The 23,567-nt window shown below is 51.8% G+C and overlaps 8 protein-coding genes across 8 annotated transcripts; 6 read left to right on the forward strand and 2 right to left on the reverse strand.

Moving 5' to 3' along the window:
* Positions 1-2,161: 2,161 nt before the first annotated feature.
* LRP88_07319 (amino acid permease-domain-containing protein) lies at positions 2,162-4,092 on the forward strand (the record flags this gene model as incomplete). Its single annotated transcript, XM_083243849.1, has 5 exons — positions 2,162-2,321; positions 2,371-2,666; positions 2,719-3,173; positions 3,224-3,647; positions 3,703-4,092. The coding sequence occupies 5 exons, from the start codon at positions 2,162-2,164 to the stop codon at positions 4,090-4,092; spliced, it is 1,725 nt and encodes a 574-aa protein (XP_083101073.1).
* Positions 4,093-4,567: 475 nt separating this feature from the next.
* LRP88_07320 (DHS-like NAD/FAD-binding domain-containing protein) lies at positions 4,568-6,346 on the forward strand (the record flags this gene model as incomplete). The annotated part of the gene is made up of 1 exon (XM_083243850.1): positions 4,568-6,346. One exon carries the CDS (start codon positions 4,568-4,570, stop codon positions 6,344-6,346), a length of 1,779 nt encoding a protein of 592 aa, XP_083101074.1.
* Positions 6,347-6,762: 416 nt separating this feature from the next.
* On the forward strand, positions 6,763-7,690 carry LRP88_07321 (uncharacterized protein; the record flags this gene model as incomplete). Its single annotated transcript, XM_083243851.1, has 3 exons — positions 6,763-6,833; positions 6,897-7,366; positions 7,419-7,690. 3 exons carry the CDS (start codon positions 6,763-6,765, stop codon positions 7,688-7,690), a joined length of 813 nt encoding a protein of 270 aa, XP_083101075.1.
* Positions 7,691-7,980: 290 nt separating this feature from the next.
* Positions 7,981-9,605, reverse strand: LRP88_07322 (general substrate transporter; the record flags this gene model as incomplete). Its single annotated transcript, XM_083243852.1, has 2 exons — positions 7,981-9,371; positions 9,428-9,605. The coding sequence occupies 2 exons, from the start codon at positions 9,603-9,605 to the stop codon at positions 7,981-7,983; spliced, it is 1,569 nt and encodes a 522-aa protein (XP_083101076.1).
* A 1,314-nt stretch (positions 9,606-10,919) lies between these two features.
* On the forward strand, positions 10,920-12,644 carry LRP88_07323 (uncharacterized protein; the record flags this gene model as incomplete). The annotated part of the gene is made up of 3 exons (XM_083243853.1): positions 10,920-11,479; positions 11,548-12,213; positions 12,632-12,644. The coding sequence occupies 3 exons, from the start codon at positions 10,920-10,922 to the stop codon at positions 12,642-12,644; spliced, it is 1,239 nt and encodes a 412-aa protein (XP_083101077.1).
* Positions 12,645-17,192: 4,548 nt separating this feature from the next.
* Positions 17,193-17,735, forward strand: LRP88_07324 (uncharacterized protein; the record flags this gene model as incomplete). Its single annotated transcript, XM_083243854.1, has 1 exon — positions 17,193-17,735. One exon carries the CDS (start codon positions 17,193-17,195, stop codon positions 17,733-17,735), a length of 543 nt encoding a protein of 180 aa, XP_083101078.1.
* Positions 17,736-18,582: 847 nt separating this feature from the next.
* Positions 18,583-19,860, reverse strand: LRP88_07325 (beta subunit of N-acylethanolamine-hydrolyzing acid amidase-domain-containing protein; the record flags this gene model as incomplete). Its single annotated transcript, XM_083243855.1, has 1 exon — positions 18,583-19,860. The coding sequence occupies one exon, from the start codon at positions 19,858-19,860 to the stop codon at positions 18,583-18,585; it is 1,278 nt and encodes a 425-aa protein (XP_083101079.1).
* A 1,081-nt stretch (positions 19,861-20,941) lies between these two features.
* On the forward strand, positions 20,942-22,630 carry LRP88_07326 (uncharacterized protein; the record flags this gene model as incomplete). Its single annotated transcript, XM_083243856.1, has 1 exon — positions 20,942-22,630. The coding sequence occupies one exon, from the start codon at positions 20,942-20,944 to the stop codon at positions 22,628-22,630; it is 1,689 nt and encodes a 562-aa protein (XP_083101080.1).
* Between the last annotated feature and the right edge of the window lie 937 nt (positions 22,631-23,567).

The following is a 23,567-nucleotide window of genomic DNA, read 5'->3' on the forward strand; positions in this document are numbered from 1 at the left end:
CAAGCTTGGTAACTATTAATAATAGCCTTTATCTTCTCTGCGGATTGCTCCAACGGTTCGAGGCCGCCAAGAACCTAGCCCATGTCCGCCAAGAGTCCTGGCAATCACGGTCGTTCCATTGGCTCCTGGAGCGACAAGCCATGGTCCGACGAGGATGGAAATGGCCGCACTGTTTTCCCGTTTGGTCCTTTGTGTTGTCTGCTTTTATTGCCAAGCCATTGGTGCCGTGATCCACTCGCAGCCAACAAGAGAGACAATCGCCGGGGTCCTCGTGACGAGTCGAGTTGAGTCGAGTCTAGAGGCCAAGAGATTGCCAGCGGCGAAGGACAAGTTGCTGCTCGGAATGACCTTTTGTGAGCTTGCCTGAATGAAGTCTGGACAAGGTATCCCTTTGCTTGTCGCTGCACCTCACATGCGCCCAGGTGCCCTCACCCGAGACCAGGGACCACCTGTTTCCGACCGTGTCTCATGCTTCGGAGGTGGTACAGCATGGCACGTCCTCTTGTACCCCGTATCCACTGTAGAAGAAGGATTCCACCGGCACTTAGCAAGAAAGCATCATGGACTGACCTGACGATGCTTCCATTATCTGTTCCCACTCGTATCCATAACGACCCGCTATCCCCAGATCCGCAATGCATGGTCCTTATCTTGACACGGACGGGTAGGCACCCAAAGCGTCAACGGCAATCTTGATGGGGCGATAGAACAGAGCGACAACATCAACAGGAGCTGCGGCTGAGGAAGCCGAGGGAGAGCGTGACGGGTGCACCGTATACGGTTTGCGCCGGGATTAGAGCTCGTCATGAAACTCCTTGCCCTCGCATTCGTGATTCTGGAAGCTGTCGCCGAGGGTCGAGATGGCACCCAAGACTTCATCTCCTTCCATCTTGAGCCTCGACCCAGGGAGCGGCCGCGTCTCCCATGTCATCGGGTCGCGATAACCTCTGTGGATTTGTGGAGGCGAATTTGGGGTAATGGCAGGTTAAACTGAGAGGAGAAGGAGGAAAACCGTTTGGAGAGTGAGCATCGCCACGATGAGGGCCAAAAGAGCACCACCACCACCGTACAGAACTGTGCCTCTCCGCGTCCCCCCCCTCTCTCGTCTCGGACGGTGATTAAGCTTGATGGTTAGCTCTCTCTCGGATTGGCTCCGAAGGCGCCACCAAATAAGCCTAAGAACGTTGGTCCGCTCACCAGAACGAGGGTAGAGGCTTGGCTGCTGCTTGCCAAGTCGGACCCCAATCCGACTCCAACAGTGATCGATCTTAACACCTTCCCTTCTTAGTAGAAGCCCCGTTGCAGTAGAGACCACCAGAAAGGTCACGCGTCGAGGCAAGATAGCCAGCGATCATATCTCTTGGCCAAGATGCACCCAGCTCGCTCTGCCAAGTGCGGGGACCCTAGCCCGAGCTGGCCAACCATGCACCAGGAGACGGTAGGGGACAACGGCACTAGCCCTTGAGCATCTGGCTACTGGTCGTGTGTGTGTGTGCGGATGTGCGACAGCGCTTCCGCTGCCATCGCGTAGGAGGCGTCCAGACGTTGCTCCGGGGCGTTTTGCTATTCAATACAGTCGCCGACTACTACGTAAGAGCACTCCTCATACGTGGTTTGTTTCTGTGCTCTCCATTGCACTTTGCTGACCGTGACACCAGAGCAAGCTTTGCTTCTTGCCCATGATCCCTGACTCGGGGTAGCACTAACCAGTCACTCACACACACACACACACACACACACACCCCCTTTCAGCTGCGAGCCTCAATAGAAGCTTCGCTACCCTGGGGGCCGGATGCCTGGAACCTTTTGACATCCCTATCTCGTCTGATACGGCTGGTGCATATCCCTTCTTGGCATTCACATGGTGCTACCACATACCCAAGACCCCCCTACGGCTCGGGATCGCCTTTGATCATCCTCCTGCCCTTTTTGCAATGGGCTGCCGCTTGCTCCGTCGTACAGATTCTTGCCCTCTGCCGCTCCGTTAGATAAAGTGTCCCGTCCCGCCCGCGTTGGTTGCTGATCATCCCCCTCAGTCTGTGTCAGGTCTCCTCCTCTACAAGACCCCTCAGAGTTCGACGCTGAGAGCCTTCTGTCTTTGTTTTCATCATCCCTGTTACACACTCAAGCTTTCAATTCTTTGCTGAATTCGTCCTTCACCATGACGTCCAAGGACGCCGAGCTCGACGTGGGCCCGGTGACGCCCCCTCTCAGCAATGATCCTGAGAAGGGCTCTGGCAATGACAACGAGATCCCCGATGACTTCCGTGAGAAGGATTTCATGACCCGAAATGGTCTCAACCTGCAGTCTTTCCAGCGTCGTAAGTTCAACTGTCAATGCAGCCTGACTCCCCTTAACGCGAGCTCTAGGTGACTATGGCACTGGTGCTGTCGAGCTCGATCGCTCCATGAAGAAGCGCCATCTTCACATGATTGCCATCGGTGGTTCCATCGGTGCTGGTTTCTTTGTCGGTTCTGGTAGTGCCATGACCAAGGGTGGCCCTGCCTCTGTCTTCATCTGCTTCAGTATCGCTGGTGTCATGATCTTTAACGTTGTGCACGCCCTTGGTGAACTCGCCGTCATGTATCCCGTCTCTGGTGGTTTCTACACGTACTCTACTCGCTTCATCGATCCTTCCTGGGGTTTCGCCATGGGCTGGAACTACGTGAGCTACCCTCGACTGCATCGAGCTGGACGCTTTTGCTAACGGGTCCTAGGTCTTCCAATGGGTCATTGTCTTACCGCTTGAGTTAACCGTCGTCTCATTCACGGTTCAATACTGGAATAAGGATATCAACGAAGCCGTATGGATTAGTGTGTTCTGGGCCTTCATCGTCATCATCAACATCTTTGGAACGCTAGGCTACGCCGAAGAGGAGTTCTGGAGCTCTTGCTTTAAGCTGGCTGCCATCATCATCTTCATGATCGTCGCCATCATCCTGATCTGCGGTGGTGGCCCATCCAACGGCATGTTTGACACGTATCAGGGTGCCAAGCTATGGTATGATCCAGGCGCATTCCAGAACGGCTTCCGTGGCTTCTGCGGTGTCTTCGTCACTGCTGCCTTCTCGTTCGCTGGTACTGAGCTGGTTGGTCTTGCTGCCGCCGAGTCAAACAACCCGGCCAAGGCCCTTCCCGGCGCTATCAAGCAGGTCTTCTGGCGTATCACCCTGTGAGTACTCAAGCTAACAGTGGTTCGTGATCCCTGCTAACGTCTGTCAGCTTCTACATCGTCGGTCTTACCCTTGTTGGTATGCTGGTTAGCTCCACCGATGACCGTCTCCTCAACAGCAGCAACCCCTACAAGGATGGTACCTCGCCCTTCGTGCTCGCTGTCAAGGACGCTGGCCTCAAGGGTTACGACTCCTTCATGAACCTCGTCATCTGCGTTTCAGTCGTCTCTATCGGCGTTTCGTGTGTCTACGGAGGCTCTCGTACCCTGACCGCTCTTGCTGAGCAGGGCTACGCGCCCAAGATCTTTACCTATATTGATAGATCTGGTCGCCCTCTCATGTCGGTATTGTTCAACCTCATCTGGGGTGGCCTAGCCTACGTTGTTCTGGCATCCTCGGGCTCTGTCGTCTTTGACTGGCTCCTGGCCGTCTCTGCTCTTGCTGCCCTGTTCACCTGGGGATCTATCTGCTTCGTACGTTGCTCCTATCGCCACATTTTGTTCCATCTTGCTAACTGGACATGCCTAGGCTCACATTCGCTTCCGTACTGCTTGGGCTCGCCAGGGCCGTTCGCTTGATCAGATCCCCTTCAAGGCTTGCGGTGGAGTCTACGGATCGTATATGGGCCTCTTCCTCTGCTTCATCATTCTTGCTGCCCAGATCTTTGTTGCCATCGCACCCCCTGGACAGACTGGCACTGGTACTGCCGAGGACTTTTTCAAGGCCTGCCTTGCCATCCCCGTCGTCCTTGCCTTCTGGGTTGCTGGATTCATCTGGAAACGAACCGGCTGGCTCACCATCGACAAGATTGACCTCGACACCGGTCTCCGTGAGCATGACTGGGATAGCATCAACGCCTACCGTGCCAAGGTTGCCTCGTGGCCTGCCTGGCGCCGCTTCCTGCACAAGTTTATGTAAGATGGAAGCTTTGCTTCCATCGGCTCTGGCCTTGGTCTTGCCGACATGATCTAGATTGTATTTACCCCTCGTATGCGAGGATTATCTGATAATACCCATCAATATATATCGCTTTCAACAGCTCCTCGGACGAGGCTTGGCATTAGTGACTATACAAATCTATGACATCTCGTTTCAAGTGGCATGTGGCTAATTTATAATATCTTCGTAAGTCTAGTTCTCACCAATATCGGCCGGCTTAAGTGGGATAAGTGGCGACAGACCGGCCATCCCACTTCATCCGAGTGGGATTGACGAAATAATCACAGCATGAATTTGTCATTCCTGGCAGATATTTCAATCTCTCGGAAGGGCGTGTATTACATCGGGGATTCTAGGCTTGGATATATTAAGATCGATAGGCAGGCACACTTCTGATGTGGTGCTCTTGATGCTTATACTCCACCACGACATCAACACCAAACAACAAGCCACCATGCTCGACGAAACTTTACTACATCTTTTCTCTGATGCAGAGGAGAATGGAAGTAGCTGGTCTGATGCTGGCTATTTGCGGCATTATCAACATCACTTATCCCACCTCGAAACTGGATCAAAATTAAGTCTTCTCCAAGAGTTGCTTTGCGTTCGATCGCCTGTGCCGCCTCTACCGGAAGATATTCTTCAAAAGATCGACTCTATCCTCTTGCGCGCTAGAGATCACCGAGTCCTCACACCAGCCTCCTCGTTGACTCCATCACGGACGATTAGACATGAACAAGGCGGAGCCACCAACCTTTGTCTATGGAGAGGAGATATTACCACCTTGACGGGCATCGCTGCAATTACCAACGCTGCCAACGGCCAGATGCTTGGATGTTTCCAACCGACACATCGCTGCATTGATAACATCATTCATTCGCGGGCAGGGCCTCGCTTGCGGGATGAGTGCTTCCAGCTCATGCAGGATAGGGACAAAGACCTTGGCGCGGGTGAGACACTTGTCACTCGCGGATATGATCTGCCTTCATCGTATGTAATTCATACGGTAGGCCCACAACTCCGTCGTGGTGCCTCCCCGACCGAGGTTGAGAGGAGACAGCTCACCAGATGCTACGAGTCTGTTCTTGACGCTCTGGAGCTGCTTCCAGCTGAAGAAGATGGTAGAAAGGCGATTGCACTCTGCTGTATTTCGACAGGACTGTTCGCGTTTCCAGCCAAAGAAGCAGCTGAGATTGCAATCTTGACAGTATTGTCGTGGCTCGACGAACATCCATCAACGACAATAACCGACATCATTTTCAACACTTTCACCGAGTCTGACACCGGGATCTATTCAAAACTTTTTGAAGCCCTACCCGAAGATTGGACCCCTCCCAGTGACAAGCCCAAATCAGCGCCCCTTGTTGGGTCCTTGGCTCTGGCTCGCGAATGGCTCGACTCTGCAGACGCCATTTTGGTGACTGCGGGTGCTGGACTATCGGCTGCTGAGGGTTTGGACTATCACTCTCGATCGCTGTTTGCGGAACACTTCCCTGGGTTTCTCAAATATGGGTTGACGTCCCTGTACAGTGTCTTTGGCTATAATGACTGGCCATCAGAGGAGCATCGATGGGGCTACTTCTTTACTCATCTTAATATGGTGGCCAACTGGCCCAAGATGCCTTCTTACCAAGCCCTCCTATCGCGGCTGAACAAGTTTGGCCCTGACGCTCACGTTCGCACATCCAACGCAGATGGAATGTTCTTGGCCAACGGCTGGTCCGAGAAGCAGCTGTCCACTCCTCAAGGCTCTTACGCATACCTACAGTGCCTGGAAAACTGCAGAGTCGAGGCCACAGTTCGATCCGCGCCTCTTGTTGCTGACGCGATCCCACACTTGGACAAGGTTACCCAGAAGTTGATGGACTCGAGCAAGGTTCCGCGGTGTAAATATTGTGGAGCGAAGATGAGCATTTGCGTTCGGGCGGGCCCATGGTTCAACCAAGCCCCCTTCAAAGAGGGCGAGGTCGCGTGGAAGGCCTGGAAGTCAAGAATTCTTCGGGAGAAGAAGAAGCTGGTCATCCTGGAGTTTGGTGTCGGGATGAACACGCCTGGTGTTTTGCGATGGCCTAACGAGGATCTTGTTTTCAAGGGGAACGGTTTGGTCAAGCTGGTGCGTGTTGGATTAGGGCCAGAGGCGGTTGTTTCATGGGACCAAGAGGATGGAGAGCTGAGCACCTATGTGGATGGAGATATCGGCCAGATCATGCCTTTGTTGGTGGGCGATGCTTAGAGTTTGCCGTTGGAGACGCGCACCTACGAGCTGCACGTTGTCCGCCCGCCATTCAACTTAGGTGATCGTTGACTAGACCACTTGGAAATAGAACAAGAGAGAAATCAAACAAGTCAAACAAATGTCTTTAACCATGGCCACACGTGATGTCTTGGCGAGGTCACACGTCATCTTGGGAGGCTCTAGAGAGGCTCATTTGCCAAGCGTGATGCTGACATGGGTTTCACGGGTTCTCCGGAACGCCCGCGTGGCTGTGCGCCCCGCCGTGATTGTCTGCAGGTGAGTTGCTGGCCACAAAAAGGGCGCACAGCCGCCTTTCCTTTCGTAAGAGGCTGGAGATTTCAACTTGTTCTTTGAGACTGAGGCACGCACAAGCAGAAGCAAAGTCTACGATGCGCTCAAGTTGACAACAAACAATGGGATTCGAGGCCCTTTCTAAACTCGCTGCGGCCGGTGAGGCTGCCTATCACAATCTGTCTAAGAAATGGTGAGTCTCGATCGTCTGTGCTCTACTAAGGCCAAGGCAAACTGACACGGTGGCACCGCAAAGGGAGGACCGCAAAGCGCGATACGCCCATGATGAGCAGGATGCAAAGCTCAGAGAAGAGATTCGCTTGCGAAATGAGTTTCTCGGTCTGGTCACGAGCAAGATGACGGGCGACTCAGCCCACGAGATGGCTCCTCTAAGATGCGACCCTCGCAGCAATCACAAGGCCGTGTTCCTGGTGACGACGCCCATCGCGTTTGGAAAGTTTGCGCTGTCCGAGGCAAGCTACAAGCTCTTGGCCAGGCACGTCGGCATGAGCCTCAACAGCGTGAGCCACTGGGCTGTTTGCGTGGTCGACAGGGGGCTGGGCAAGGATTACTGCTACGATTTAATGAGCGACCGTCTGGAATTGAGTGCCCTGGGCAAAAATTACTTTCGTGTCGCTGTGATTACGCCCGAGTTTATTGACACGTGGAGTTCTTGCTATTACATTGGCGAAACAACAAAATCGCATCAGGAGATTCAGGACCTAGGTAAGCTGAAGGAAGAATATGGGTTGCTGGGGACTACTGACATCTTTTCCAGGCCGACATCACATGGAATTGAATCCTCGATATCATTTGTTATCTAACAACTGCCAACATTTGGTGGACACGCTTGTCAAAGAGCTATGCAACGGCAAAGTCATCAGTCAAGCGAAGTTGGACGAGGAACTATCTCTAGCCTCTCCAAAAATTGCGCGTGACCTGATGATAGCGCGACTGAGATCCAAAATGGACGTGGGAGGTGAGAGCGAGGACAGTCCCTCGGTTAAGGAATATCTGGGGGCATTGAAGAAGCACTGGGGAGATAAGTGATTTGCTTGCGATCGGGAGTTTTCTGGGATTCGTTTCATCTAGAGGCCAATGAAGCTTCTAGAGTCGGACCAAAATGGGAGCGTATTCACTAGGGATAGACTATAGGATCTAGCACTATGTTGCTACCTACCTACTTAATACATGCTGTTAGACAACAAGGTGCCCTGACTGTTCAAAGCCTCAACAAACCAGCTCGGACAAGGTTTCAACAAGTAATAAGTCGGCTACTCATCGAGCAGGCCGTGGCAATATACCGGAATGTGGGAGATCCGTAGTACTCACGTCCATTCTCACTCTCGAGTCTCAATCTCATCTATCTGCACGTCGTTCTTTGTCTCTTTCTTCACAGCAAAGTTGTCTGTATCAGGTTGCTGAAGGTCTGTGATGTAGGACTGGAACTTCCACGCAGCCAGCTTCTTCTCAAATAGCTCATCAAGCTGTTCCAAGCTTCTCCCTCTGGTCTCTGGAATGAAGAAGAAGGTGAAGACGGCCAAAATCAAATTGCTCCCGGCCCAGATGTAACAATACTTGGGGCCCCAGTTGAGAGCCTCAGGGTTGATAAAGTAAGGTGAGCAGAAGGCACTCAACCATGAGACGAGAAAACTGGCACCTTGTGAGAAACCAACTGTCTGTGCCCGGAGTCTCTGAGACGGCATCTCTGTCTGAAGAGCCCATAGCACAGGACCTTGGCCAAGGCCGTATACCCAGACAAAGACAATACTCAGCCCCACGAGGACCTTTCCTGCAGCAGGTGATCCAACAGGGGAGACGGTGTAGGCAATCGCCATGCCCAGCATGCACGCCGAGTTCACCACCGAAGCAGCCATCAGGAGATGTCGGCGATTGAGGAACCGCACCGCCGGGAAAGAGAGCAGATTTCCCGTTAGGGCGATCGCTATAGATACCGTTACCCACATGAAGGGGCTACCAATCCGTGCCTGGACGAAAAAGTACACCGAGAAGGCTGAGATAAAGTGAACGCCAGTGGCTGCCTGAGCAACAGCGGCTGCAATGCTGAGAAGCGTACGTCGGAGGTCTGTACCACGGAAGGCGTCCAGCAGGTGTGTCGAGGAGCGCATCTCGGTCTCTTCAAGCCAGGCATTCTTCATGATTGCAATATCGTCGCACAGTCGGGATTCATCAGTTATGTTTCGCAGTTTCCGGATAGCTGCTTCGGCTTTGTCGTCCTGGCCTTTCGAGATATAGTAGCGGGGCGTCTCTGGAAGAAATATCAAGCCAATGGTCATCAGCACTGGAATGGCAAACATGACGGCAAGTGGGATCTGATAAGACAGTCGGCTAGCGAGAACTTGAGTAAAGTTGTCGACGACAATGCCCGTCAGTGCCCCGAGGTTGATCTGCATTACCACCATGCCGATGGCCGCACCTCGAAGATACGCCGGGGTTGACTCTCCGATGTAGATTGCCGAGTAGGTGCTATAGAAACCGTTCGAGAATCCGAGAAGGATACGGCCGAAATAGAGCGCAGCGATATTCGTGCTCCCAATCTGAGCGGCGACGGAGACCGCACCCACCAACGACGCGATCCATAGGCCGACCCTAGGGCTAATGAAGCTTCCAAACTTGAAGATTGCGATGCAGGCTGCCAAGGCCCCGAGGCTGATCAGACTCTGCAGCAAAGTCTGCACCTTGGTGCTGATGTTGTATCCGATGGGGTTGGCTGGCTAGGTCAGAAAAGGCTGGTCAGCATCCATTTGCAGGCACGGGGACAAGGACTTACATCGACATAACCAAAGACGGCCAGAAATCCTGGCATAGACTGGAACCCTGCAATGGCGGCAGAATCGTATCCGTATTGGAATTGAGCCAGAGCGATGAAGAGGCAGATTGCAATCAATCGCTTCTCGCTCCAGACGGAGTGAAGCTGAGCGTTGACGGGAGACTGCGGCTCCATAGTCGTGAGAATACAGAGATGGTTGGCAATGAGGTACTATAGGAGAAAAGGGGCAAAGAGGAGTCATACCCTCTCTTGGCAGTGGGAAGGAAAGGTCACCGATTATATCAATCTCGACCACATGTCCCATCACCCGGATCCATTTCCCCGGAATGCTTCCCCGCAATCGCATCGCATCGATCTAGATGTAACGGCAGCATGGACCTGATGCCGTTAGTGTAGCGCGTTTGTGAGGCAGGTTAGGCTTTCATCGGAGCCAGTCCTCCGACCGAGCTCTAGTTGATGATCTCGGCAATCTCTCAGCCATCACCGCCATATCCATAGGATTTTCGGCATCAATATCGGCGGTGGGAGGCCGCGCACTTGACTTGGACAATGAAGTGACTCGGGCGACGCACCGTCTGCTCCTCTTCCACGATGCACTAACCGCCAATGGTATCGATTGCGTTGTCTCCTCGCCTCAGCAGATCCGACTACGGGTATTATCCCACAATTAGCGTCCATTCCTAAACAGGCAATACTTTCATTTGTCAAAAAGAGCTGGATCGCCTCGGTGCATCCTCTCGAGAAGTTCTTGATCTTGAGATAATTCTCATCAGTTTGGGAACGCCATCTCTGATCCCTGTAGAGCCAATTGTCTGACAATCCGGCCTTATGAGGGAAAATTCTTACGCCGACATTTTTAGCTGCCGGGGGGGGGGTGCCTCGTACCAAGCCAGCAAAAACACGGGGGGTTGAGTGCCATTCTAGACCGAGTACAACACAGCATGAAGGCTGAGTTGGGTGCAGAAAGAATGACCAAACCCCCACCAGCTGAAACGAAAATGCACCTTGGCTATGGCCCTTGTGACTGACTTCTAACCAATACTTGTCGCTATATGGACTAATTGAGTCTTGTCATTTTGCCGAATTTCCAGCGGCTGCAATATATCACCAATAGTCCAAGCCATGGCGTTTGTGATGTTACAAATGCAACCAGTGGGCAACTGCACATTGTTCAAGCGATAGCGATTTTCCCTTTGAATTTGTTGGGGACTATGCCTTCGGCTTGGACTTGTTGGGGGCTATGTCTTCGGGCTGAAATCTTTGCTATGCCTCAATTCTATTTACTCGAGATTGGGTACAGCAGACGGGACATAAGAGAGCCCTTATCGCCAGCGCTGAGAACGACACAATGACTTGCACCTTCATGAGCATCGAACCAAATCCCCCTGCACTGAGATCTCAAATCAAGGCCGAGTAATACTCTCTTCCTCGTTGGAGTGCTGAATTACTCTTGACCACTCACTCAAGCCCTACACTCCAGTCACCAAAATGGCCTGCAGCAATTATACTCACACTCCGCTGCCTCACTTCAGCACGGCCGCTCTCATCGACCTGATCGGTAACCTCAGCGAGACCTGTCCCCACGATCTAGTGGATGGTATCGGATTAAGGGATGCCGTTGCCAATGAACTCTTCCAAGGCGAGGAATCTTTCTTTGCTCAGAGTCTCGGCAGCTGGTCGCCCTATACGGCGGCTATCATCTTCAGCCGGCTGATCGATTTCAAACTGCCTCTGTTGCAGCTGATCTCCGAGCTTCCCCGTCCCCAAATCATTCCTGGCTGGCAGACGCAGGCTTTTGCGGTTCTGCACCTTATCGGTGACCCTATTGACTCGATGAGCAGCTATCTCTTTACGTTGGCGACCTGCATGGTTGTCCTAAAAAGGATAAAGGAGATTATGGTTGAAAGGGAGAGGGTGGAAGCCGAAGGCGAGCCGATCGAGGCTCGTGAAGTCGAGAAAGAGGTTGAGAGGAGATCCAAACTCATCGCTTTGGTATACCTGTCATACGCCTCAAACGGCCATCCAAAAGGAATCCAAGATTTGATAATGTAATTCATCTCCTGTCAAGCTCTATTTTTCTCCTGCGCAGATGGTCTAGTTACTAAAATTATCTCAGATGCGAAGCAGCCAACCGGCCTGCCTTCGAAGCTGCAGCACTAGCCCTTGTTGCGGACCGTGGTTCCAACTTCTGGGCAGTGGGAGTCGCCATCTTCGGTTTTTCTATGGCCGTCATGCTCAAGTACGTCTATATTGACGCCAAAACCTTCGATGTGGCCAAACCTCAGCATATAGACATCTGGAGTCTCTCCTCATCTATGACTATGGTACATATCGTCCCCAACGTCCTCCTTGCCTCCATCATCAGCGTGCAGCAGTCACCCCACACGGCTAGGCGGTTCCTCGCGCAATTTGAAGAGAGCCTTCTCCTCCAAGGGGCAGACGATGCCATAGACAGAATGCAAACCAAGTGGGCTAGGAGGGATCCCGACAAACAGATCAGCAACGGGGCAATTCCTAACTGGAGGCCAGATCGGCAATACGCAAGACCCCCACGACAATACAACGCCCCTCCCACATTCTGGCGACGGTTTCTCGACGTTGTGGCGTTTCTCATCGTCACCACTGGGTCCGCTGGTGCTATATTGCTGTCAGCCGCGGTCCCGCCCGAAGGGCTCAACTGCCGCACGGTGATTAAGTTGATCATGGTGTCGATCTACGTGGTGAAATACGCGGCGCAGCTGCTTGTAAATCGAATGGGCGGTCTGTCGAACCCCATGAAAAGGTATGTGACGGGGACGATGGATGCCATATCTGTGCTCTTGTTTGCATTTATCATCTTCAGTACCCAGACCGGGATTCTCAATCGCGCCGGGTGCTACCGACAGTGCAATGTCGGCGGCGAATGCGGCGTCTATCCGGCCTCGGCTACCTGGACGGTTGTCCAAAAGAGGCTTCGTGGAATGTACCCGGGCATCTTGTTTGGGTTTCTTGGGATGCAACTTATTTTCTGTGCTGGGCTTTTGTACGTTTTCCGGGAGGCTAGGAAGGTATTTTTACAGAACGATGAGCCCCTAGCTTCAGGTAATGGTGAAGGGAGAATGGACCAAAGAAGGGAGAACCAGGACATACAACTCAGACCTCTTTTGGCTCAAGGGGGATCACGTGAGCATATGGGTGCATGACAGGATAGCGAATCACAGGTCAGTACATTAGTCAAATGTCCCATTACGCTGTATTTTTAAGGGTACCAGGCGGCTGGGGCCATGAAGTCCCCTCCTGCCTTTGTTCTCCCGCACCACGGGCTAGTCTGCGCTTGTTAACCTTCCTGACTTCTCCTCCCTCGCTAATAATAACCGCCGACAGCAGCTCTCGCCTCAGCAGAAAATTTCCGCGCGCGTAGGATAAAGGGGTTTCATTAGGTCAGCGAAGCTTCAGCGGGTCGTGAGTAAGACAGGGGCCCGGGGGTGTTCACACACCACTAAAAAAAATAGGCCTATAGGGATGATGTGGCGTCAAATAGCTATCTGCAGGTGTCAGTGTTTATAGGCCAAAAACATCTATATCTCATCTCACCAAGGCCGAAGCTGGGCAGCCGCCTTCCGTTGCCTTGGGCCCCGGCGCTTATACTCATACCTTGAGCATAAATATCTCCTCCTGTCCCAAAATTAAAATGCTGCAGCTCCGAGGACCCCGTTATTCATGTCTCTGAACATAGACCGACGAGATGGCCTCAGCCATCACATCCCAACCGCGGACCATTCTCGGTCCCCTCACGACAACATTCACTCAGCCATCCAGCTGCAGAGACCTTGTCGGGCTCTGCGAGACTTGCCACGCTGCCTTTCAGGGGCAGTCCTGCGGCCAGATGGGAGCCCAAGACAACCCTTCGTGCTGGCCGCCCACCAGTGCTGGGGCGCCAAGTCCGACGCACCCACTGAGAGGATGGGGCATCTACTCTCCCGGGATCGTGTGCCCGAGCGGGCATACATCAGCCTGCACTGCGATAGCAGGCGGGAATAGCGAATGGCTCGTGCAGTTTTCCATGAAGGCTGGGGAGACGGCTGTAGGTTGTTGTCCAACGTAAGTTCAAACTACAATGTCTCTAGAACAAGTAGAGTCGAGTCCTTCCGCTAACGCTCAACAATGACCAGCGGGTACTCCTGCGCCAACAACTACGGCAACACGTGTGTAGTTGGACCTACCTCCACCGTCGTTTCCACTGTGATATGTGAGGGTGGCACGAGCGGGTCTTTCTCACAGCTGACGATCCGGGATACAACCACCTCGAGTCCCTACGCCTTCTTCGCCCCAATGATTCAGATTAATTGGCAACCTTCGGATATTATCGCTTCGTCGACTTCGTGGCAAACGAAGAGTACCTCGACTCTCCCTGCGTCTGGGACGTCCACTGCGAATTCGCCCTCTTCTGCGGGCGGGCCCTCACCTAGTCTCATCGGTGGTGTCTGCGCAGCTGCCATCATATTCATCGGCTTAATAGTATCGGTAATCTTCATATTATTTCGGAGGTACCGGTCTAAAAAGTCTCAGTCAATGGAACAACTACTCGGGATGGGATCACGGGGACACAGTAATAACCCACTCGTGTGTAGCGACGTTGGAAACTCGTCCCTCACTGGCATAAGCGACCAAGTCCCGACTAGTCAAGAGACTGGCCACCAGTTCAACACAACCGATGGTACTCAAAACAACAGCACAGGCAGTGGCCACCAGTTCGCTGGAGCGACGTTCAACGCACCTGTGTATTTTAAGCAGTAAACCAACTTCATATGTGTTGAGTTCTTCATGCATGAGCTGTGGCGTTTGTATTTTCGGTGCTCCTGCGACTTCAATCAGGAAGGGCTCTTAACAGTGCCATTCATTCTCGAGCCTTGACTTCTGGGTAATGCAAAGAGCCCATTCACGAGTCAGCAAGACAGAAGGTGTGACAACGTGACCAATAATGTATCGACTGAACTTATTTCGCAGGTGGATTAATCGACCTGTCTAGATACGCAATAATCTTAGGTTATTATCGCAAATATGGAGACCCCAGCTCTGATAGAGCGTCTAGAAATAAATCATAGAAGCGGCACTTAAAAGACTCACAGGTAAACACAACTATCAAAAGGCTCGCGCTCCAACTGACCACACTTCATCTCTGCAGCAGAATCAGACGTACGAAAACTACCTGGCATGTATAGGTATTGTCTTGACAAATTCCTGTTTTAAAGAGGTATAGCAGGGATGGTCTCGGCACTAGTGTTCTCGGAGCCATACATCCGAACTGTAAGTTTGTAACCCGCCACATGTCAGAGTGAAGGGCGAAATGGTCCAATCAACGGTAACGAGCTTCTGATACTTCGGGACCATCCGAATGATGAGAATCCGAGTGTTGGGAGCCCCCGGTTGATAGGCGCGTATTTCGATTCGATACTAATACCCTTCAGGAGAACTCGACCGAACATCCACACTCCGCCTACAAGAGGGAGATGAGTCTTGTAGAACGAGAGAGGTTTAAATTTAGCACCCTGCTACCGTCATAAATTCACTCTTCTGGAAACACACTCCTTGTCGTGTGACACACTTCCAACATGGAGTCTTCCTCGGCGTATGTTTGTCTCGTTGCTTGCTTACGTGCAACATGTTTGCTTTGCACCCTTTACAAGCTGTTTTGCTCCCCGCTGAGGCCTATTCCTGGCCTATTCCTGGCCCATTCCTTGCAATATATACAAGGACATGGATTTTCAAGGAGGTATATCTCGGGACATATCCAAAGACGAGTATTCAGGTCCATCAACAATATGGTGGGTAGAGCTGTTTCGTAACGTGCTACAGCATGTTAACAGTGTTGCAGAGCTCATTGTCCGCATAGCTCTGAACGAGTATTGTATTGGTGATCCGGTGGCTGCCAAGATACTCTATGGGAGTGGCCAGGGATTTGTCAAGGCTCGTGTTCCAAATACAGTCATTTCTGGTTCCCTATCTTCCTACCTTCCAAGAGCCGACTAAGATCTCTAGTTCAAGACTGCGTGGTACTATGCCAGTGGTAATCCCATTAGCCCGCTACTAAATATGGCTTGAGACTTCATTCAGGTTTTCCATGTTTGGGTTTCAGGTTTTTATTCCGACAGTTTGGCCAAGGCTCGCGAGTTCAGCTCCGTTTCAAGTTACAGGGTTTTCTGGCATCGAATTCACAAATTTGTTTTATTGAAACTGTCTTCTTATCCATTATGCACAATATTTGATGCCTCAATGACACCGGAGCAAGGGCGCAGAGCTCAGACGTGTTGGTTTCCCACACATCTGTCGCTTTTACCTGTCCTCTATTTCAGTGCTCTCTCGACAAAGGCTCGTCGTTAGTTGAGCTATATCACCTTGTTAGAGCTAGACAAGATGCTAACATCGATAAGGTATCATGGCCTTTGTTTCATCTGTCCCATGGCATAAATGCTTGACTACCCGGGAGTAAACTCCCTCAGTGAAGGAAACATCACATTCAAGGTCAATCATCAGCTATCGAAGGCGGAGGGGCCTGAATTAGTGACTTTGGCTTACTAAAGCAATAGGGCAAAGAGTTGTATGATCGTCCCGGCACGCAGAGTTGGGGAGATAAGGACCTTGAAGTGTCTCACCCCATCTGACAGAGGCCGGACGCCCTGCTTCGCTGGCACTTTAGTAGTCTGCCTGTCGATCCTTCGGCCGAGCGTTAGCGGCTGACAGAGAGAAAATGCCTTAGGGGTGGACCTCGATGGTCTCAAGGCTAAGCACTCAAATACAACTTCGCAGCACCCATTTATATCGTCCAGAGTTGGAGTCATCGTGTGTGCCAGCAAATAGTATTAGCCCGCCAATGGCGAAATGACCTTGGATCCTATCGACTCACATCCTGCGAGTATGGGTCGTGCCCAACCGTGGCGGAGCAAAAATAGGAGGATTGTAGGGTTGTAATGCTCCTTTGGGTAGTCGCCGACTCTCGAGCTCGACCCAATGAACTTGGATGCTGTGCCAAATTAGGAGACACCGCTACTCTTCGGCCAATAGTGTGACGTTGCGGGACAAAGAAGGTCCGTTCTGACACAGGGCGAGGTGACATTTTCCCGCATTCCCTTCGCCTGCTGAATCGGCTGGTGTCTGAACCGAGCCCTACGAGGCTAGACCACGACCTTGAATGGACCCTAATTAATGAGGGCAGGGTTCTCAGTGGATTTGGTAGTCACGCTACACGAAATGATGCTGCTTTGCCGCTCGATTAGCGTTCCAGACCAGGCTAGTGACGCTGGGCCCTGGCTTAATGAAACACCTCTAAGGCAGGACAAGGCAGATTGGCAGAGCAGCTGAAAAAGATTTCATGCAAAAGTCCGAGGCGCTGTTTCGAGACGACGCAGGGAGTCATGGGTAAGCCGAGTCGTACTACAGGGGCATGTCATTCGGCCAAGACAGGCTCGCCGAGGTTTCAAGGCTTCCCATGTTTGCCCTGGCTCGTGTGATATGACCATGTTTGACCAATCTCTTCGTACACGGGGCGAATGGGGGGGACGATCAGCCCCATAAGCATTAATGCAAGATGGGAATAGCTCATGATGGACCCCTATGCCAATCTTCAGCTCCAAGGCAGGCTTTGTTGAGGTTAAATGCTCAGTTGGTCCCCTCGTGGCTTGCAAGTTGCTGCTTGTTGGTTCTCACACATCGATCCTTGTATCACGAATCCTCTTGATCCTTCTCCGTTGAACACCTCGTCCGTGCCTCTCTACACCCATCACAATGCGCTTCTACCAACTCCTCGCCGTCGCGACTGCTGTCGCTGCCGCTCCCGCTCCCGAAGGTGGCCTCGACGAGCGCGATCTCCAGGAATGCCTTAAGGTCGCCACCTCGATGCTCCCCAAGTTGACCGCGATCCCTACTCCCGACGCGACACTCTCTTCGTGGATTATGGACCAGACCAACCTCGTCACGCAGACCGACGAGTGTGTCATCCCCCACGTCACCGGTGACATGGCCAAGGAGTACAGCTCGTACGCTTCCGAGCTCTCCAGCTGGTACGGCGAGCAAGTCAAGGGCTACTCGAGCCTCCTCGATGCCTGCAGCGACGTCCCCGAGATCCAGAAGCAGATCGAGTCTATTACAGAGTCCGCCACCATGTGCAGCTCGATGCGCTGGGCCTCCGAGACTGGCTCTGCCTCGTCCAGCGACAGCAAGGACAGCGATAGCAAGGACGACGACAATGCTGCCAGCAGCGCCCCTATCAAGGTCGGCATGGCCGCCGCTGTTGCCGCTGTCGCTGGCATCTTTGTTGGCATGATATAGATGGAAGTGGGATAACAACGTTTAATGGATGGGAGGTTAGCGATTGGCGTCTTGCGGGTGTGCTTTTGCGCTTGGAATGAGGCTCGGATATATCTGGAAGGGGTCATTCAATGCAGATTTACTGGCGTACTCAGAGTCAAATGTCATACGAGTGTCTCGCATATCTCCTTGTGCTTGTGAATTGTGACCCGATGTGCAACCATTGACTCTCCAGAGTAAGACATTGACTATGATCTCTGCCCTTGTATCTCGGCTACTTGTTTCATGGGAACCTGCGGCTTGCAAATGTTGGATGCCACACAACCGGCTCCGAGACCGAGTGTTGCGGCTTGAGGTCCAAGCACCACGATCGACTGCCATCCCATGACCGTTTCATTCTTTGAACTGAGCAATGTATTCTAGATATCACGCCTCTGTCGAGTATACATGAGTAATATACAGCTCAACCACCGAAGCTACCAGTCCACTCCAGTCTGACTCGCTCTCATAATCTCTCATTATCTCGCCAAGACCTCTCATTAAGGTTAAGCCCTGGGTGGAGCTGTAACAACAAGCCGCGCTCCGTAGAGGCACTCCTCGCTCAAGACTGAGGGTGAGGTCTGTCAATTTGTCAGTCCGCTGCCATTCTCCCTACGACGGGACAACTAACGTACTTTTTGGATCTTTGGTCGGTTCTTTTGACTCTTTTAGCTCCTTTCCGGACGTTATTCCCGCCGCTCTTTTAATTAGCAGGATCAATGCTACACGAAGAGACTGCCAGCTGGACTGACTGTCAGTCATTGCCTCTCTATCTCAGGGAACTTACCAGACCGTGATCCAGCATAGATATGGATCACAAATATGTAGTTCAATCAGTCAAAATTACAGACTCCTCCCCGTCATCATTTTCATCCTGACTCGAGTCATCGGTTGACTCCTCAGCTTTGTAGAGCCTTCGCCAAAGCATGGTGCCATTTCCCGGGTCCATGATAACTGCATAGTGCGTCTCGTCGACCAGTATGTTGTCATCTTGTAGGAATCGGAGTATATCGCGGAAAGTGATGATTGGATCTTGATGGCCGAATCGTCGTTGACACTTCTTGACTCGCTTTTTCCAGAGGCGGTCTAGATGATCTTTCCTCTCCAACGAGCAATCTACGAGCGCTGCCATTGCGGTCCCATCATCTCCCGAGGCTAGATCTGCAGCGGCTTGTTGGAGTTTAGTGGGATCCTTTTCATCGTGGCCGTCATGGTTGAAGGCTGTGAGGAAGGTATCGGAGTCGCGAACAAGCGATTTGCGATCGTCCTTTTCGACAACGTAGACTCTTTCAGGCGTGCAAAAAACAAGATAAGCTGCAGTTGATCTGGAGGTGGAAAGGGTCTTCAAGATGTCCTGAATATGACAGTCTTGGATTTCTGATGCTGTCGCGTCGGTGTCGGGTTCGTCAAGAGCCGGACTGTCTTCTCCGGGAGTGGGATCCAGTAGCAACCCTCTCAAGACGCTCGAGATGGACCGCCTTTTCCCAAGAATCACCTTGACCTGGTGCATTCTGAAGGAGACTCGTTGTCTCAAGGTGTCTCTGCAATGGTATGGCCGAAAGTTCAAGCCCATGCTAAGACCCTTTCTGACGCCCGTCAAGACTCCAACATAGCCAAGGTAGGTGACTGTAGTTGCAATCACGGGACCTCCAGTTTTCCGAACAAAGTCAAGCTCAACAATAATCTGTCTCAGAAGATCCATGCCCCAGTCGAGAGTCCGGAAGTGAAGCATGCGGCTTGATTGCTGATCTGGGCCATCGGCCAGATTCAAGGTGCGCACACCGCCGCTGGTGCATCCTAGCAATATATCCAGAAGAACATTGAAAGCGACTAGGGCGTGCATGGGAACGCCCATGGCTTTGGATATACCGATCAACTCGGCATTCTCCTCTGGCATGTATACCCGGCGCAGGATACGAGGAGATACAGATGCCATGAACTTTCCAAAAGATTGACCAAGCAGGTCTTTGAGTAGGTCGTTGAAAACGGTGTTTATGTTGCATGAGATATCGGAGCCTTGGAAATGAGGTACGATGTGTGCATAGCGCTCCTCTGGAGGCTGCGAGAGGTCAACCACGAACCTGGGGATCTCGGCGGCTTTCGACATTTTCTGCAAGAGGCGACGACGAACATGAGGCTGAAGCGGTGTGAGGCTGATGCCTGGAGGTGTAGGTGAGATGTAAGACTTTGGGAGTTGCCAGCTCACGAAGCATTTGCGTATGCAGATTACCTAATCTTGCATGAATGCCAACTGGATTGATTGTTGTTATTGAACAAACACCCCAAGGCTATTGCCAGTGCAAGCCAATGCGACAATAAGCTGATGACCTTTTTTTTTTCGTTTGCTTTTGTTTGTGCCGGTTTTGGTAAAATGTCGTTTGCCTTGATGCCTCTATCCCCACGCGCAATGGAACAACGTTCATCGGGCTATAGCTATTAATAGGTATCCATGCATCTACTGTTACAACGGCAGCCTTAATGTGGATTGGCCAATGGCAGTGGATGGGTTACTCGATTATTGTTTAATGCTGGAATGCTTTGAGAAAAGACAGTGCATGCCCTTGCAGGAGTATCGCACTGCCGACATCGGGCAACGTACACTACGAGAAGAGTGGCCAGCCTCTCTTAATTTTATTAGTTATTCCAGATCCCTGCAGCAAAGCAGATAAGCCGAGAAAAAGGAATTTGCATTATCAGCTGAACCCCAAAGTGCAGGTTGCATCCAATGGGTGAACTGCCACACTCGTAGCGACTAGCCAAGCCAAGCCACGACGGCGAAGCAGACACGGCACGAGTAGAAAATGCACAAAGTGCTGGTGGTACATGCACACATGTGGATACCGGAATCTTTCCGCCGTCTTAAGATTGGCTGTTCGCGATCATGCTGTAGGGGTACCAAGGGAGGATAACTATGTGCTTATATTTCCCTCCTCTTCAGCACCTTATCACGCAGCCTGATTTCGTTCATTCCCTCTTTCTCTGCAAGATCACCGTACTCCAAACATCAGTATGCTCGTTAGAGTATACCCAACGCGTAGCCTGAGATGTATCTGCTTCACTGCAACTGGGACGAATCCTCCGCTAACTTGTCACTGTCGCTCGAGTCATGCACTGGGAGCATCCCGAAGTACGCGATCCTCTCTCATCGATGGGCTGCGAACCCACAAGACGAAGTCACCTTTGAAGACATGACCATGCGTATTGAGACAGCTAGGGAGAAGAGTTGCTTCAACAAGATTATAGGGTGTTGTGCGCAGGCGTTGCGAGATGGTCTTCACTGGGTCTGGATTGACACTTGCTGTATCGACAAGAGAAATAGCGCAGAGCTTTCCGGGGCCATCAACTCGACGTATAGTTGGTATGAGAAGTCTGAGATATGCTACGCATACTTGGAGGATGTCTCCGGCCGGGCGGATGATGGGGAAGAACTCAGGGAAAGCAGCTGGTTCACGAGAGGATGGACCCTGCAGGAGCTCATTGCTCCAGCCGAGGTGGAACTCTTCACCAACAACTGGGTCAAGATCGGGACCAAGTCAGGTTTGGCCTTTACTCTCGCGAAAATCACAGGGGTAGCCGAATCTGCCCTCATCAATGGCGTACACGCATACAAAGCCAGTGTTGCAGAAAAGATGTCTTGGGGGGCGCATAGGAAAACGACGAGGGCCGAAGACCGGGCATACTCACTCATGGGGATTTTCGGAATCAACATGCCAACCATATATGGTGAGGGCCATCGCGCCTTCGTAAGGCTCCAGCAGGAGATCATGCGGATATCCGACGACCACAGTATTTTTGCCTGGCAGAGGAAGAGCCTAACGGCCGGGTTGTTGGCGGAGTCGCCAGATGAGTTCGCCCATTCCTATGCTTGCCGTCCCGCCGACTACCAGGAATTCACCAAGACCTTCGCAATCTCGAAGGCGAAACCCGACTTCGTCATGACAAACTTTGGGCTGCATATCCAGTTGCCACTGGCGCCCATACCAGAATTCGATGGGTACTACGTTGCCTATCTGGCATGCACTGCCTCTGATCAGAGAGAGGAGCACACGCGGGACACGGGTGCCAGATTCAAGCAGGAGGAAGAATGGGAGTACGGAGATGACGAGTGGGTCGCGATATTCTTGCATCGTCAACCAGGAGGATTCCCCGGGCAATTCACCAGGACGAGTTTCAAGAACCACACGCTTGGACGCGGCATCATTCCTGCTGTGGAATACGAATCAGAACCCATCTGGGTGTCGTTGAATGATGACATCTCGCCCTTCCTATGGAAGTCTCCAGGGAAACAGATTTCTCCTTTCCTACAGCTGCCAGCTTTAAGATTCGTTCACAACAACATGGTGACTATCATCATGGAACAGCGATTCCGGCACATCACCATTCTCAGCGTATATCCACATGAGGCGTTTTCGGCTGCTAACAAGATCTCGCTAAGCCGCTCTGGCAATATTCAAGAATCGCTCGCAGTCATGGTCGTTCAAAACGAAAGAGGAAAGGACCGCATGATTGTCGCCCTCTGCGTAGCTGGTGGTCAACTTGTTGTTGGTTATGACACAGCACTTGAAAGTGACGACACCGCCACATTTTACAACACGTTTTTGACGACAGGCTGTACGTTTAGCGAAGGCGCGGTCGCGATGCCGGAGCGCTCGCCGGGAGAAGCTTCCAGCAGTATGGGCGGCTTTTTCGTATCACTGGGATATATGGGAGCACTGACGTTCCGCCTCGTTCTTGGGCCTGGAATGTATGATAGAGGGATCAGTTTTAATGGGAGGTACGCGATTACTGGACCATGTACCACGCAGCGTAGCCAGGGTAATTTACTAATCAAGAACGAGGACACGACATTGCAGATGAGGTGGTATAGGGAGGCCTAGGGCTCGAGTGTATCTCGTGTAAAGCTTGCGAGCCTAGTTGATTAGGGAGATTATGCTTTTTAGGTAAAGGGAAGGTAGCTTAGCCTCTAACTGAAGATAAAGACATCTGCTTAGCTAGTGGGATACATGAGAGCCAAAGATAACCTGCTATGGCGTATGACCTGCCTCGAGGAAACCATGGGGTGCGGTCTGGGACATATGAGCTTCCACAAGATTGTCAACCACCTCAAAGCTATGAGTTGCAACATGATTCTATTCCACCTGAGATGGAAGGAAGTCGCGCAAACTATCTCTCAACCTCGAGACAGTAAAGCGAGAGAGTCTACAGATCGTGGCAGAGTTGAAGGTGTAGGAAGAAAGCATGGGTTTGAGAACTTGTGGACGAGACTATAGTCCTGATATTACGCGACCAAGGCTGGGCTGAAGTCCAGACTGCCACTTCTTCTTCTATATCTTGGTATGTATTCGCTCAACAATTAATATTTACATGACGAGAATATGCACACCAGCCATAAGCAACGTCCATCTTTCATCGGGCTTCCTTGACCAAATCTTTCGAAGAGCCTCGAGCCCGGAGACCAAATTAGAGAACCCGCTCCTTATGTAATGTCTCATAAAAACATGCTCAAAGAATTCCATATGTTCATCAAGGAGGCAGCTGGCCGCAGCCACAAAGGATGCCCAGACCATCACCTGTTCACCCGGCGCTCCGAGTGGGAAGGCCTCCAAGGTTTCTTTAAAGTGCTCGACTCGAGTAATGGAATCAGCAATGTCGAGAGCCGAAGGTGCTTCCAAACGCGACGAGGCGAGGTACATGTTGATCGCTTGCTGAACCAGGTCCGTGATGAATACGAAGGAGGCGCTGTGTTCTGGATACGCCGATACGTGATGGGTTAAGCAATTAAATAGATGAGTAGCATGCTCCTGTGATGAGACA

The sequence above is a fragment of the Fusarium phalaenopsidis genome (genome assembly GCF_050370095.1).
Source record: "Fusarium phalaenopsidis strain FUZ10S chromosome Unknown contig_32298, whole genome shotgun sequence".
Classification (NCBI taxonomy): Eukaryota; Fungi; Ascomycota; class Sordariomycetes; order Hypocreales; family Nectriaceae; genus Fusarium; species Fusarium phalaenopsidis.